Below are 16,020 nucleotides of genomic sequence, written 5' to 3' on the forward strand. Positions count from 1 at the left end.
CTTTTTGCTTGATGTTCAGGCAGTGCTTCTTGTAGGTCAGAGCACAGTCCAGAGTGACTCCCAGGTATTTGGGTGCGCTGCAATGCTCCAGTGGGATTCCTTCCCAGGTCACTCTCAGAGCTTGGGATGCTTGTCTGTTCTTAAGGTGAAAAGCACATGTCTGTGTTTTAGATGGGTTAGGGATCAGCTGGTTTTCCCTGTAATAGGCAGTAAGAGCATCTAGAGCTTTGGAGAGCTTCTGTTCAACCATCTCAAGGCTCCCTGCTTGGGCGGTGATGACATGATCATCAGCATAGGTGAAATTCTCTGTCCCTTCTGGCAGTGGCTAGTCATTTGTGTAAATGTTGAATATGGATGGAGCAAGCACTCTGCCCTGAGGTAGGCCGTTCTTCTGTTTCCGCCATCTGCTTCTCTGGCCCTGGAACTCAACAAAAAAGCTCCTGTTTTGTAGCAGGTTTCCTATGAGGCGGGTGAGACGGTCGTCCTTTGTGATACTATACATTTTTCTCAGGAGGAGGCGGTGGTTTACGGTATCATAAGCCGCTGACAGGTCTCTGAAGACAGCTCCTGTGATCTGCTGCCTTTCAAAGCCATCTTCTATGTGCTGAGTCAGGTTCAGCACTTGCGATGTGTAGCTTTTGCCTTTCCTGAAACCAGCTTGCTGTGGGATCAGACAGGGGTCTATATTTTCCATAATAAGTCTCTCCAGAACTTTGTAGAGGTGGCACAACAGGGAGATTGGTCTGTAGCTTTTTGGGTCATTACGGTCTTTGCCTGGCTTCAAGATGGCGATGACTCTTGCTTTCCTCCAGATTTTGGGGATCTGACAGGATGCAGTGCCGTTGTTCATCAGCTCCAGCAGCCAGCGCCTTGCTTTTGGACCAAAGTTCTTGATTTGTTCCATCCGTAGATCATCCAGGCCAGCTGCTTTGCCATTCTTACATTTATTGAGAGCCATGTCCAATTCAGTAGGTGTAAAGGGTTCATGGAGGTTGTTGTTCTCAATCTCTGCTTGTCTGTTTTGCGGTGTTCTGGCAGGACTAGATGACCTTTGAGGATCTTTTCCAACAGTATGCTTCTATGATCCTCCTTAACACAAGTGATGTGTCCAGAACTGAATCCTGGGCTCCAGATGGGGTTGGACCAGTGCAGAATACAGGGAAGGGGTGAAGGGAGAAGGCAGCCATGCATGCCATGGCTTCCAGGCTGGCCTCATAGAATCATAGAATCAAAGAGTTGGAAGAGACCTCATGGGCCATCCAGTCCAACCCCATTCTGCCAAGAAGCAGGAATATTGCATTCAAATCACCCCTGACAGATGGCCATCCAGCCTCTGTTTCAAAGCTTCCAAAGAAGGAGCCTCCACCACACTCCGGGGCAGAGAGTTCCACTGCTGAACAGCTCTTACAGTCAGGAAGTTCTTCCTCATGTTCAGATGGAATCTCCTCTCTTGTAGTGTGAAGCCATTGCTCCATTGCGTCCTAGTCTCTCTCCAAGGAAGCAGAAAACAAGCTTGCTCCCTCCTCCTCCCTGTGGCTTCCTCTCACATATTTATACATGGCTATCATATCTCCTCTTAGCCTTCTCTTCTTCAGGCTAAACATGCCCAGCTCCTTAAGCCACTCCTCATAGGGCTTGTTCTCCAGACCCCTGATCTGCTCCCTCCTCCCTGTGGCTTCCTCTCACATATTTATACATGGCTATCATATCCCCTCTCAGCCTTCTCGTCTTCAGGCTAAACATGCCCAGCTCCTTAAGCCGCTCCTCATAGGGCTTGTTCTCCAGACCCCTGATCTGCTCCCTCCTCCCTGTGGCTTCCTCTCACATATTTATACATGGCTATCATATCCCCTCTCAGCCTTCTCTTCTTCAGGCTAAACATGCCCAGCTCCTTAAGCCGCTCCTCATAGGGCTTGTTCTCCAGACCCCTGATCTGCTCCCTCCTCCCTGTGGCTTCCTCTCACATATTTATACATGGCTATCATATCCCCTCTCAGCCTTCTCTTCTTCAGGCTAAACATGCCCAGCTCCTTAAGCCGCTCCTCATAGGGCTTGTTCTCCAGACCCCTGATCTGCTCCCTCCTCCCTGTGGCTTCCTCTCACATATTTATACATGGCTATCATATCCCCTCTCAGCGTTCTCTTCTTCAGGCTAAACATGCCCAACTCCTTAAGCCGCTCCTCATAGGGCTTGTTCTCCAGACCTTTTATCGTTTTAGTCGCTCTCCTCTGGACACATTCCAGCTTGGGCAACCGTTCCTGCCAAAGAGCCTGAGCTCACGAGGGGCTTCCTTCCCTGTTTATGGCCGGGTGTATTTTCCTTCCCACTCCTGCTAAGCCTGGTTTTATGGCCCGCTCATAAACCACCCCAGCAGCGATTTAAGGTCAGCGGGGAGGCTGTAATGACTTCAAAGTGGGGCGCAGGGTCAGGGGTGAGCCTTGTAAATAGTCTCGCGCCATAAAAATAATTGGGAAGGGTCAGCAGGGGCTCCCAATTGGAGGGAGGGGGATCCCCTTTACAGCCCTGGCTTTCCCAGAGCCGTGCCAGCAGAGGCGGGCGCTTCACTTCTCGTGGCGCTGTCTGTCGTCCCCATCTGCAGAGGGGAGATCAATGGAGCCCGGTCTCCTTTCTGAGGGTGGAGCATCCTTTGCCACCAACAGTTGAGTACTGTTCCAAAATCTTTTGTAATGAAACAGAGCCACAGAACCTTAGAGTTGGAAGGGACACCCTGAGGCCATCCAGCCCAACCTCCTTTTTCCAGGCAGGAAGACACAGTCCAAGCCCTCCCGAAGGATGACCATCCAGTCTCTGGTTAAACACCGTGAGACAAGGAGGCTCCGCCATGCGCTGAGACCCAGAACTATTTATTTATTTACTTACTTACTTACTTACTTACTTACAACATTTATATGCCGCCCTTCTCACCCCGAAGGGGACTCAGAGCGGCTTACGAGGTATATAATATAATAATATATTAAATTATTAGCATAGTACAATATCAGCATTAAACACTGCTATATTGCACCATACCACTATATCGTAATATTATTAGTAATATTGCATGTAATATAAATATATAATTATAATATCATATTGTCATTATTATTATTATATTGCATTACATTATAATATTATAAATATGATATGTATATACAATATATTATATTATATTATATACAATATTATATATATATAATATATATATATTATATATAATATTTTATATTATAATATATATTATATATTATAATATTATAAATATTATATGTATATACAATATATTATATTATATTATATACAATATTATATATATAATATATAATATAATAATATTATATATAATATTTTATATTATAATATATATTATATATTATAATATATAATATTATATGTATATACAATATAATATAATATTATGTATAATATTATATATTATAATATATATTATATATTATAATATATAATATTATATTATAATATAATATTATATTATATTATATTATATTATATTATATTATTAGAATATCACAGGAGACAAGGTGGGCATACTATCACGAGGTGCATAGTGCTTTTTTTCCCCATGTCAGCAGCAACTTGAGAAACCGCAAGTCACTCCTAGTGTGTGAGAATTGGCGTTGTTTTACCATCCTGTGGGAGGCTTCTCTCATGTCCCCACACGAGAAGCTGGAGCTGACAGACGGGAGCTCACCCTGCTCCCCGCATTCGAAACGCTGACCTTTCAGTCAGCTGCCATATCGGCACAAAGAGTTTAACCCTATGCGCCACAGAGGACTCCGTACATAATGCTTAGATCAAGGGAAGCCAGAGTCCTAATCTGTTCTGTTTTGACCAGATGAGGAATATTGTGATTTTGAGCCGTGGATTCAAATGGCAGGAAAAGAGGTTCCGCTTGAAGATAAAGAAGGACCTCCTGAGGATAAAACCTGCTCAGCGGTGGAATAGACTCACAAACCTCACAACCTCTGAGGACACTTGCCACAGATGCAGGCGAAATGTCAGGAGAGAATGCTTCTAGAACAGTGTTTCTCAACCTGGGGGTCGGGACCCCTGAGGGGGTCGTGAGGGGGTGTCAAAGGGGTCGCCAAAGACCATCAGAAAACAGTATTTTCTGTTGGTCATTGGGATTCTGTGTGGGAAGTTTGACCCAATTCTATTGTTGGTCGAGTTCAGAATGCTCTTTGATTGTAGGTGAACTATAAATCCCAATAACTACAACTCCCAAATGTCAAGGTCTATTTTCCCCAGACTCCACCAGTGTTCACATTTGGGCATATTGAGTATTCATGCCAAGTTTGCTCCAGATCCATCATTGCATGAATCCACAGCACTCCTCTGGATATAGGTGAACTACAACTCCCAATCTCAAGGTCAATGCCCACCAAACCCTTCCAGTGTTTTCTAATCGTCATGGGAGTTCTGTGTGCCAAGTTCTGTTCAATTCCATCATTGGTGGAGTTCAGAATGCTCTTTGATTATAGGTGAACTATAAATCCCAGCAACCACAACTCCCAAATTACAAGATCAATCCTCCCCCAACCCCACTAGCATTCAGATTTGGGCATAATTGGTTTTTCTGCTCAATTTAGTCCAGTGAATGAAAATACATCCTGCATATCGGATATTTACATTACGATTTATAAAGTAGCAAAATGACAGGTATCAAGTAGCAACAAAAACAATATTATGGTTGGGGGTCACCACAACATATGGAACGGCATTAAGGGGTCACGGCATTAGCAAGGTTGAGAACTGTTCTAGAACATGGCCATACAGCCCAAAAAACCTATATAAACCTGGTGGAATAGACTGCTGCCTGAGTTCGATGAAGTCTCCTTCTCTGTGGTTTCCAAGCAGAGGCTGGATGGCCATCTGTCAGGAGGGCTTTCATAGAATCAATCATAGAATCATAGAATCAAAGAGTTGGAAGAGACCTCCTGGGCCATCCAGTCCAACCTCATTCTGCCAAGAAGCAGGAATATTGCATTCAAATCACCCCTGACAGATGGTCATCTAGCCTCTGCTTAAAAGCTTCCAAAGAAGGAGCCTCCACCACACTCCAGGACAGAGAGTTCCACTGCTGAACAGCTCTCACAGTCAGGAAGTTCTTCCTCATGTTCAGATGGAATCTCCTCTCTTGTAGTTTGAAGCCATTGTTCCATTGCGTCCTAGTCTCCAGGGAAGCAGAAAACCAGCTTGCTCCCTCCTCCTCCCTGTGGCTTCCTCTCACATATTTATACATGGCTATCATCATATCTCCTCTCAGCCTTCTCTTCTTCAGGCTAAACATGCCCAGTTCCTTAAGCCGCTCCTCATAGGGCTTGTTCTCCAGACCCTTGATCATTTGAGTCGCCCTCCTCTGGACACATTCCAGCTTGTCAATATCTCTCTTGAATTGTGGTGCCCAGAATTGGACACAATATTCCAGATGTGGTCTAACCAAAGCAGAATAGAGGGGTAGCATTACTTCCCTAGATCTGGACACTATGCTCCTCTTGATGCAGGCCAAAATCCCATTGGCTTTTTTTGCTGCCACATCACATTTTTTTGCCGCCACATTCAGTCAGCTGCCATGCCAGCGCAAGGGTTTAATCCTATGTGCCACACAGGACTCCGTACATAATACTTACATCAAGGGAAGCCAGAGTACCGATCTGTTCTGTTTTGACCAGATGAGGAATATTGTGTCTGATTTTGAGCCGTGGATTCAAATGTCAGGAAAAGAGGTTCTGCTTGAAGATAAGGAAGAACCTCCTGAGGAGAAAAGGTGTTCAGCAGTGGAATAGACTCACAAACCTCACAACCTCTGAGGACACTTGCCACAGATGCAGGCGAAACGTCAGGAGAGAATGCTTCTAGAACAGTGGTCCTCAACCTGGGGTCCCCAGGTGTTTTTGGCCTACAACTCCCAGAAATCCTAACAGCTGATAAACTGGCTGAGGTTTCTGGGAGTTGTAGGCCAAAAACATCTGGGGACCCCAGGTTGAGAACCACTGTTCTAGAACATGGCCATATAGCCCGAAAAACCTATAAAAACCTTTTGGAACCTGCCCAAATTCGATGGAGTCTCCTTCTCTGAGGTTTCCAAGCAGAGGCTGGCTGGCCATCTGTCAGGAGTGCTTTGATTGGAGTGTATGGCCTGAGGGGTTTCTTCCAACCCTAGGATTCTAGGATTCTATTCTCCTGCTGTCAGCATCCATCCTACAATTTCCTTTTTTTGGTTTATTTATGCTCTGCCTTTTCCCCAAAGTTGATCGCAAGACACAAAGAAAGCAAAACAAGCCCCAACGCCATTGCCCACGCAAGAGCCTTGTGCACAGTTTGCATGTGGCTTCTCCTCATGCGCCTTGGTTTGGTTGCATAAGGTGTTGTACCGCACAATCCATGGACAGAGATCAAAGCCACAGAATGCCTTGGTGTCGGATCTGAGCGCATGGGTTGTGTCTTGAGTAACTTTCGGAGAGATTTTCCGCCTCCAGCCCCCTTCCATCCATTTAAGTTTCCCCTCCTGTGTTTTCATGGTTGCTCATCCTATGGTTTGCGGTGAGCCGCTCTATGGCGCATGCATGTCCTTCCACCTCACTCATCTTCATATTCCTGTTCTGTTTTGCCTCCTTTGCCCCCGCCATCCTCAGGTTGCAGCTCAGCCCGGCCCGCTCCGAACGGCTCAGCGACGAGCATGCGCTGATTGCGGCCTACGTCAGCCGCCTCCAGAGCGGCCCACGGTCAGTGCGCGGGAGGAGAAGGAGGAGAGCCTGCTGTGTGTTTGCGTGTGTGTATACGTGTGCAAAATTGGTGTCTTGCACTTGGCGTCCAGAGCAAAAGCCATGTGGGGATTCCTCTCCATACCTGGCTGCTTCAGGAGAGGCGAAATGACCCTCCATTGAGCAGGTGCAGGTGGTGGTAACACCTCTTTCTACAATCCCATTGACCAGTTTGTGTGATCTCATTCCAGGATTATATGAGTCCTCACTGCCAGATAATCTGGGATAAACAGAACACCTGGGATCAGATCCCGCAATATAGGGCATATCTGGAAGGCCCTGTCATCTTATGCTCCTACTTTATTGTACACGAAATGCTGAGCAACCCCTTTGCAGAATCCTGCCGCCATAACTGCCAGTGCACATCTTTGCCCAAAGTGTGCCAGATGCATCCCCACAGGAACTCTCTGTTTTCCTTGGATAGGAACCCTTTCTAGGGTTCACATCCTTCACTGCCCCTTCTTCACTGCCATATGATCCGGATTATCTGCTTTGAATTGGATTATATGGCAGTGTAGACTCACATAGTCCAGTTCAAATCAGATAATGTGGATTATCTGCTTTGGCAGTGTAGAAGGGGCATTCATCTGCAAAATCCATGACCAGGGGCTTGAAGAAGCATGGCTGCCACATAGTGATAATTCACTTGGCACACAGTCATTACCTATTCACGGCGCTCTCACCAGGAGCCCGGATGTGCAGCTAGTCCAGATGTGTAGCTAGCCCATATTTCGAATGCCTTGCACCGCACCCAAGGCACCTCAAGAGCACCCCTCGGGAAGCGCGCCCTACGCAAATGCGTAATTTGCGTATTGCTTCAGCCGCCCCTGCCCATTCATTGGCATGCTCATTCATAACTTGACTTTAAAACACCTTTTGGCCTTCAATATGCACACACACGTATGCATATGTATGTCTACCCCTTGCATTTCGAATGCCTTGCACTACACCCAGGGTGCCTCAAGAGCACCCCTCGGGGAAGTGCGCTCTACGCAAATGCGTAATTTGCGTATTGCTTCAGCTGCCACTGCCCATTCATTGGCATGCTCATTCATAACTTGACTTTAAAACACCTTTTGGCCTTCAATATGCACACACACGTATGCATATGTATGTCTACCCCTTGCATTTCGAATGCCTTGCACTACACCCAGGGCGCCTCAAGAGCACCCCTTGGGGAAGTGTGCTCTACGCAAATGCGTAATTTGCGTATTGCTTCAGCCGCCGCTGCCCATTCATTGGCATGCTCATTCATAACTTGACTTTAAAAGACCTTTTGGCCTTCGATATGCACACACACGTATGCATATGTATGTCTACCCCTTGCATTTCGAATGCCTTGCACTACACCCAGGACGCCTCAAGAGCACCCCTCGGGGAAGTGCGCTCTACGCAAATGCGTAATTTGCGTATTGCTTCAGCCGCCGCTGCCCATTCATTGGCATGCTCATTCATAACTTGACTTTAAAACACCTTTTGGCCTTCGATATGCACACACACGTATGCATATGTATGTCTACCCCTTGCATTTCGAATGCCTTGCACTACACCCAGGACGCCTCAAGAGCACCCCTCGGGGAAGTGCGCTCTACGCAAATGCGTAATTTGCGTATTGCTTCAGCCGCCCCTGCCCATTCATTGGCATGCTCATTCATAACTTGACTTTAAAACACCTTTTGGCCTTCGATATGCACACACACGTATGCATATGTATGTCTACCCCTTGCATTTCGAATGCCTTGCACTACACCCAGGACGCCTCAAGAGCACCCCTCGGGGAAGTGCGCTCTACGCAAATGCGTAATTTGCGTATTGCTTCAGCCGCCCCTGCCCATTCATTGGCATGCTCATTCATAACTTGAGTTTAAAACACCTTTTGGCTTTCAATATGCACACACATGTATGCATATGTATGTCTACCCAGCAGCACCTTAATGAAAAAGAAAAGCTGCTCACAGAACTTTGTACGATGACTGGATGAAAACATTGTATTGCCAAAATGATGTGACTTGGTGTGAGCCTCACCAAGTAGCATGGTTCTGCAACATCTCACAGGTCGGTGGAACATTTCAGAGTGTGCCAAACAAGGCCATGATTCAATGTATTGTCGAAGGCTTTCATGGCCGGGATCACTGGGTTGTTGTAGGTTTTTCCGGGCTATGTGGCCATGTTCTGGAGGCAATTTTTCTCCTGACGTTTCGCCTGCATCTATGGCAAGCATCCTCAGAGCTAGTGAGGACCTCACTACCTCTGAGGATGCTTGCCATAGATGCAGGCGAAACTTCAGGAGAAAAATTGCCTCCAGAACATGGCCATATAGCCCGGAAAAACCTACAACAACCCAAGGCCATGGTTACTGCTATTAAATCAGGAGTTTCAGATTCATTTCTCTCCAAGGACACACCTGCTTTACTATGGTTGCCTTCAAAGGGCCGTTGAAGCCATGGATGGAGAATCTGTGGAAACAGAAGGCCGAATATAATTTGTTTTACATACTGATTGGTGCTCTTTAAATTTTGCCCAGTTTGGGGCCTTGGATGCTACTGAACGACTACTCCCATCCCTTTTGGTTATCTGCCCGGCGGACTGGGGATAATAGGAGTTGTGACCCAGCAAACTCGTGGCTCTGAGCTTGGGGAAAGGTGAAAGGACATTTTCAAATCAGGCATCCTATCTGCAAGCCTTGTCTCTCAATCTAAACCCCACTCCCCTGACTCAAGAGAACAGATTGCAGCCTTCCAGGTGTTCCTGTATCCCAGGTCCCTTCAGCTCCAGTCATGATGTCTAATGAGGAGGAAGATGGGAGTTGTAGTACAGTATCTGGAGGGCCACTGAAACGACACAGAGGGGCTGGAGTTGGACACATGACCGCCTGGAAGTCTGTCCCCTCGTTTTGACTGGAAATGGAGTCTAATGGGAGTATTGCTTCCCTCTCGTTCTGACTCATGTTGGGCCCCCAGCACTGACCGGTTGGCATGGCTTGGCTTGACCCACTGGGCTGCAGATACTGACCCTTCCGTGTTGGCTTTTCTCTCCGCAGCAGCGTCCTAGACAGCCCCAGCCGGCTGGACGAGGAGCATCGACTCATTGCGCGCTACGCTGCCCGTCTGGCTGCCGAAGCTGGGAATGCGGTAAGAAATTATTTATTTAGTTATTTATTTACAGTATTTATATACCGCCTTTCTTCTTGGCAGAATGGGGTTGGACTGGATGGCCCTTGAGGTCTCTTCCAACTCTTTGATTCTATGATTCTATGATTCTATTATTCTCACCCCTGGGGGGACTCAGGCCGGCATGTGCTCTCCATTTCTCTGGTCATCTGACCTTTGAGCTCAGACATGGGCCAACTTTGGGGAATTATGGGAGTTGAAATCCAAAACAGCTGGAGGGCCAAAATTTGCCTGTTTTTAACTGGTGTGTAACAAGATCACTTTCAATTTTTTATATACTGGTTGTACCCGCCATGTGTTGCTGTGCCCAATCTTCCTCTTTCCTCCTTCCTTTGCCCCCTCTTTCCTTCCTTCCCTTTTTTTTCTTTCCTTCTCTCCTTCCTTCCTTCTCTACCTCTTTCCTTCCTCCCCCCTTTTCCCCCCTCCCTCTTTCTCTTCTTCCTTCCTTCTCTATGTCTCTCGTTCCTTCCTTCTCTCTTTCCTTCTTTCTTTCCCACCCTCTTTCTCTTCTTTCTTCCTTCTCTCTCTTTCATTTCTTCCTTCTCTCTTTCCTTCTTTCTTTCAGTCCCTCTTTCTCTTCTTCCTTCCTTCTCTATCTCTTTTATTCCTTCCTTCTCTCTTTCCTTCTTTCTTTCCCTCCCTCTTCCTCTTCTTTCTTCCTTCTCTGCCTCTTTCCTTCCTCCCCCTTTCTCCCTCCCTCTTTCTCTTCTTTCTTCCTTCTCTATCTCTTTCAGTTCTTCCGTCTCTCTTTCCTTCTTTCTTTCCCACCCTCTTTCTCCTCTTTTTTCCTTCTCTATCTCTTTCATTTCTTCCTTCTCTCTTTCCTTCTTTCTTTCCCACTCTCTTTCTCTTCTTTCTTCCTTCTCTATCTCTTTTATTCCTTCCTTCTCTCTTTCCTTCTTTCTTTCCCTCCCTCCTTCTCTTCTTTCTTCCTTCTCTACCTCTTTCGTTCCTTCCTTCTCTCTTTCCTTTCTTTCCCTCCCTCTTTCTCTTCTTTCTTCCTTCTCTACCTCTTTCCTTCCTCCCCCTTTCCCCCCTCCCTCTTTCTCTTCTTTCTTCCTTCTCTATCTCTTTCATTCCTTCCTTCTCTCTTTCCTTTCTTTCCCTCCCTCTTTCTCTTCTTTCTTCCTTCTCTACCTCTTTCTTTCCTTCTTCTCTTTTTCCTTCTTTCCCTCCCTCTTTCTCTTCTTTCTTCCTTCTCTACCTCTTTCGTTCCTTCCTTCTTTCTTTCCTTTCTTTCCCTCCCTCTTTCTCTTCTTTGTTCCTTCTCTACCTCTTTCCTTCCTCCCCCTTTCTCCCTCCCTCTTTCTCTTCTTTCTTCCTTCTCTATCTCTTTCATTTCTTCCTTTTCTCTTTCCTTCTTTCTTTCCCTCCCTCTTTCTCTTCTTTCTTTCTTCCTTCTCTATCTCTTTTATTCCTTCCTTCTCTCTTTCCTTCTTTCTTTCCCTCCCTCTTTCTCTTCTTTCTTCCTTCTCTACCTCTTTCATTCCTCCCTTCTCTCTTTCTTTCTTACTTTCCCTCCCTCTTCTTTCTTCCTTCTCTACCTCTTTCTTTCCTTCTTCTCTCCTTTCTTTCCCTCCCTCTTTCTCTTCTTTCTTCCTTCTCTACCTCTTTCCTTCCTCCACCTTTCCCCCTCCCTCTTTCTCTTCTTCCTTCCTTCTCTATCTCTTTCATTCCTCCCTTCTCTCTTTCCTTCTTACTTTCCCTCCCTCTTCTTTCTTCCTTCTCTACCTCTTTCTTTCCTTCTTCTCTCTTTCCTTCTTTCCCTCCCTCTTTCTCTTCTTTCTTCCATCTCTACCTCTTTCTTTCCTTCTTCTCTCTTTCCTTCTTTCTTTCCCTCCCTCTTTCACTTCTTCCTTCCTTCTCTATGTCTTTCTTTCCTTCCTTCTCTCTTTCCTTCTTTCTTTCCCACCCTCTTTCCCTTCTTTCTTCCTTCTCTACCTCTTGTGTGCAGCTACTTTGTGCTTTGTGTTCAAGCAGTGTTCCCTATATGCTAGTGTTCGATCTAAGGGGACACCGAGAGATTTAGCATGGAGACAATGTTCAAGAAGTGGTTACGCTGACTTAGGTCACTACAGGATCAACTATTGATTTTAAACACTCAAAAGCAATAGAGAACACTCTTAAGACTTCTCCTGGGCAAACTTTGGGCAAACTTTGGGCTTTCCTCCGGATGTTTTGGACTTCGACTCCCACCATTCCTAACAGCCTCAGGCCCCTTCCGTTTTCCCTTTCCTTTTCTGCTTAAGCAGCTGAGCGGGGAAAGGAAAGGGCCTGAGGCTGTTAGGAATGGTGGGAGTTGAAGTCCAAAACACCTGGAGGAAAGCCCAAACTTTGCTCAGGCCTGCATCATAGCGTGGTGCTTCCTGTTTTGACGTTGTGCCCCTTGCGCTCTCTCCCAGCCGCGGCCCCCCACGGACCTGGGCTTCAACTTTGACGCCAACAAGCAACAGAGGCAGCTGATAGCAGAGCTCGAAAACAAGAACAGGTAAGGAAGGGGCTAGAGGTTGAAGGACCTCAGCAAGGGAGGGTCACATCAGACTGGTCACTGCCTTCTTCCAAGGGACGTTGAATCCACGGACGTGTCATTAATAGCCATTGAAATCCACAAGCACACAAACAACTATTCTGCTTTGGTTAGACCACATCTGGAATACTGTGTCCAATTCTGGGCACCACAATTCAAGAGAGATATTGACAAACTGGAATGTGTCCAGAGGAGGGCGACTCAAATGATCAAGGGTCTGGAGAACAAGCCCTATGAGGAGCGGCTTAGGGAACTGGGCATGTTTAGCCTGAAGAAGAGAAGGCTGAGAGGAGACATGATAGCCATGTATAAATATGTGAGAGGAAGCCACAGGGAGGAGGAAGGAGCAAGCTTCCTTTCTGCTTCCTTGGAGACTAGGACGCGGAACAATGGCTTCAAACTACAAGAGAGGAGATTCCATCTGAACATTAGGAAGAACTTCCTGACTGTGAGAGCCGTTCAGCAGTGGAACTCTCTGCCGCGGAGTGTGGTGGAGGCTCCTTCTTTGGAAGCTTTTAAGCAGAGGCTGGATGGCCATCTGTCAGGGGTGATTTGAATGCAATATTCCTGCTTCTTGGCAGAATGGGGTTGGACTGGATGGCCCATGAGGTCTCTTCCAATTCTATGATTCTATGATTCTATGATTCTATGATACAACAGAAAGGTGGAAACCATAAAAATGAACACAACCTGGTCACCAGAGTGAAGACAGTAAATAAAGACCACCACTCAGAAACAGGGGAACTCTGGACAGCAAACGATCAAGTGCCACTTAACACGTTCCAAGCAAAGGATGCCTCCATGCCACAACAGTCAGGTGTTCAACGTATTGTCGAAGGCTTTCATGGCCAGAATCACTGGGTTGTTGTAGGTTTTTTCAGGCTGTATGGCCATGTTCTAGACTCTAGAATCTAGAGGCATTCTCTCCTGATGTTTCACAGGCAAAATGTCAGGAGAGAATGCCTCTAGAACATGGCCATACAGCCCGAAAAAACCTACAACAACAGTCAGGTGACATCTATGCAGATACCCTCACTGATTGACTGCATAACTTCATGGCTACTCAGTGCTATTCAAGCTGGCTAATTGCAACATTCACACTTGCTCCAAACAGACAAGGGTTTTTTCACCCACTCTGGACGTTATTCCACAGAGATGGATGGATGGATGGACAGACATACTTATACACATGCACATACATGCATACATACATACATACATACTCACTCCACTTGCCTCACGGCCAAAAGAACCTCTGAAGTTGCCATTAGTCACAGATACAGGCAAAACGTCAGGAGAGAATGCTGCTGGAACATGGCCATTCATCCCAAAAAACTCACAGCAACCTGTGATTCCGTCCATGGAAGACTTCAACAATACAGCATCTATCTAAACAAAAATGTAATGTTCGTTTGTGGGATTAACATAACTCACAAACCACTCGACGAATTGACACGAAATTTGGACACTACACCCCTAACAGACCAATGAGTGACTATCACTCATAACCCCCCCCCCCCCAAAATAGTGAAAAGGACTTAAAAAACCCCCAAAAAGCTGAATGATGAAAAACTAAATGACAATACAGAAAAAAGGGAAGGAAAGGGGAGGGAAGGAAGGGGAGAAAGAAAATAAGAAAGAAACAGAGAAAGAGAGAGGGAAAGAAAGAAGGAATGAAAGACAGAAGAAAGGAAGGAAAGAGGTAGAGAATGAAGAAAGGAGAAGGAAAAGAAAAAGGGGGAAGAAAGGAAAGAGAGAAGGAAGGAAGGAGAGAAGGAAAGAAAATAAAGGGAAGGAAGGAAAGAGGGAGCGAAGGAAAGAGGGAAAGAAGGAAAGAAAGAGGGAGAGAAGAAAGAGAGAAAGAAGGAAGGAAAATCAAGGAAAGAAAGAGAGAGAGAAGGAAGAAAGGAGAGAAGGAAAGAAAATAAGGGAAGGAAGGAAAGAGGGAGCGAAGGAAGGAGGGAAAGAAAGAAAGGGAGAGAAGGAAGGAAAGAGAAAGAAGGAAAGAGGGAGAGAAGGAAGGAAAGAGAGAAGGAAAGAAAATAAGGGAAGGAAGGAAAGAGGGAGAGGAGGAAAGAGGGAAAGAAGGAAAGAAAGAGGGAGAGAAGGAAAGAGAAAGAAGGAAGGAAAAACAAGGAAGGAAAGAGGTAGAGAAGGAAGGAAGGAGAGAAGGAAAGAAAATAAGGGAAGGAAGGAAAGAGGGAGTGAAGGAAGGAGGGAAAGAAAGAAAGAAAGAAAGAAAGGGAGAGAAGGAAAGAGAAAGAAGAAAGGAAAAACAAGGAAGGAAAGAGGGAGAGAAGGAAGAAATTAGAGGAAAAAATGGAAAGAAAAAGGGAAGGGAAGGAAGGAAAGAGGTAGCGAGGGAAGGAGAGAAAGAAAGAAAAAAGGGAAGGAAGGAAGGAAGGAAGGAAGGAAGGAAGGAAGGAAGGAAGGAAGGAAGGAAGGAAGGAGCGAGGGAAGGAAGGAAGGAAGGAAGGAAGGAAGGAAGGAAGGAAGGAAGGAAGGAAGGAAGGAGAGAAAGAAAGAAGAGAGAGATGGAAGGAGCGTTGGCCACAGCAATGCGTGGCGGGTTCAGCTACTCGTTAATACTTTTTGAACTTTAAAAATGTTCTTTCATCTGTTTTCAGTGGGACGGAGTACAACAGGCACTTTTGGAGAAAGAAGCAGACACACAGATCTTGTACTGGTTTTGTAATGGTTGTATTGGTTACAGAAACATCCCATATGCCCAGCATTCACTCACATACATTCACTTGTTCATACTCACCAACCTCCTTCATTCAGTCCTCCTGCTGGAGAAACGTCAGGAGAAAATGCTGCTAGAATGTGGCCGTACAGCCCCAGAAACCATGCAACACCCCACAATTAAAATGCATTTTGAACACCCATGGTAAATTTGAGTAAATTTGACCTTGCTTATTGCTCCTTCAGGGAGATCCTGCAGGAGATCCAGCGCCTGCGCTTGGAGCACGAACAAGCCTCGCAACCCACACCGGAGAAAGCCCAGCAGAACCCCACGCTCTTGGCCGAACTGCGCCTCCTGCGGTGAGATCACACGTTGGGGTGTGTGTGTGTGTCTTGGGACTGCTGCGTGCGTGGGCCACTTCTGCCCAACTGACCGCTCCCTCTCTTCCTCCCCAATCTGCACAGGCAGCGCAAGGACGAGCTGGAGCAGCGCATGTCCGCCCTGCAGGAGAGCCGGCGAGAGCTGATGGTGCAGCTGGAAGGGCTCATGAAGCTGCTGAAGGTCAGGTCCGCCAATCTCCCTCCGACCCCCGTTGACCCCTCTTCTCCTGCCTTTCCTTGGAGGTCAGGGAGGCAAGCCTGTCCTCTCTCAGCCCCCAAGGCTGCCTCAGGCTGAGCCAGACCAAGCTAAACACCTCTCTGAACTGGGATGGACAGGGACCTGATGGTGGGCTTCCACCACCAAAAGCAAGGGCCCTCCAACCAAGAGTTTGGAAGAGTTGCTTTTTTGGATCACATGTCCTAGACCAGGCATGGGCCAACTTGGGCCCACCCTCCATAAGTTCATATGCATAG

General features: G+C 46.5%; 1 protein-coding gene across 3 annotated transcripts in view; it reads left to right on the forward strand.

Annotated features, from left to right (window-relative positions):
- The window catches only part of DTNB (dystrobrevin beta), a 211,792-nt gene that overhangs the window by 129,750 nt on the left and 66,022 nt on the right, over positions 1–16,020 (forward strand). For 2 of the 3 annotated variants that reach the window (XM_067470846.1, XM_067470778.1), the window contains 5 exons: positions 6,655–6,744; positions 9,824–9,914; positions 12,356–12,441; positions 15,412–15,525; positions 15,631–15,727. In XM_067470846.1, the coding sequence (XP_067326947.1) occupies positions 6,655–6,744; positions 9,824–9,914; positions 12,356–12,441; positions 15,412–15,525; positions 15,631–15,727 (478 nt within the window). The remainder of the gene's footprint in view (positions 1–6,654; positions 6,745–9,823; positions 9,915–12,355; positions 12,442–15,411; positions 15,526–15,630; positions 15,728–16,020) is intronic. The other variant, XM_067470816.1, reaches the window with a different exon arrangement.

Source organism: Anolis sagrei, chromosome 1 (assembly GCF_037176765.1).
Source record: "Anolis sagrei isolate rAnoSag1 chromosome 1, rAnoSag1.mat, whole genome shotgun sequence".
NCBI lineage: Eukaryota > Metazoa > Chordata > Lepidosauria > Squamata > Dactyloidae > Anolis > Anolis sagrei.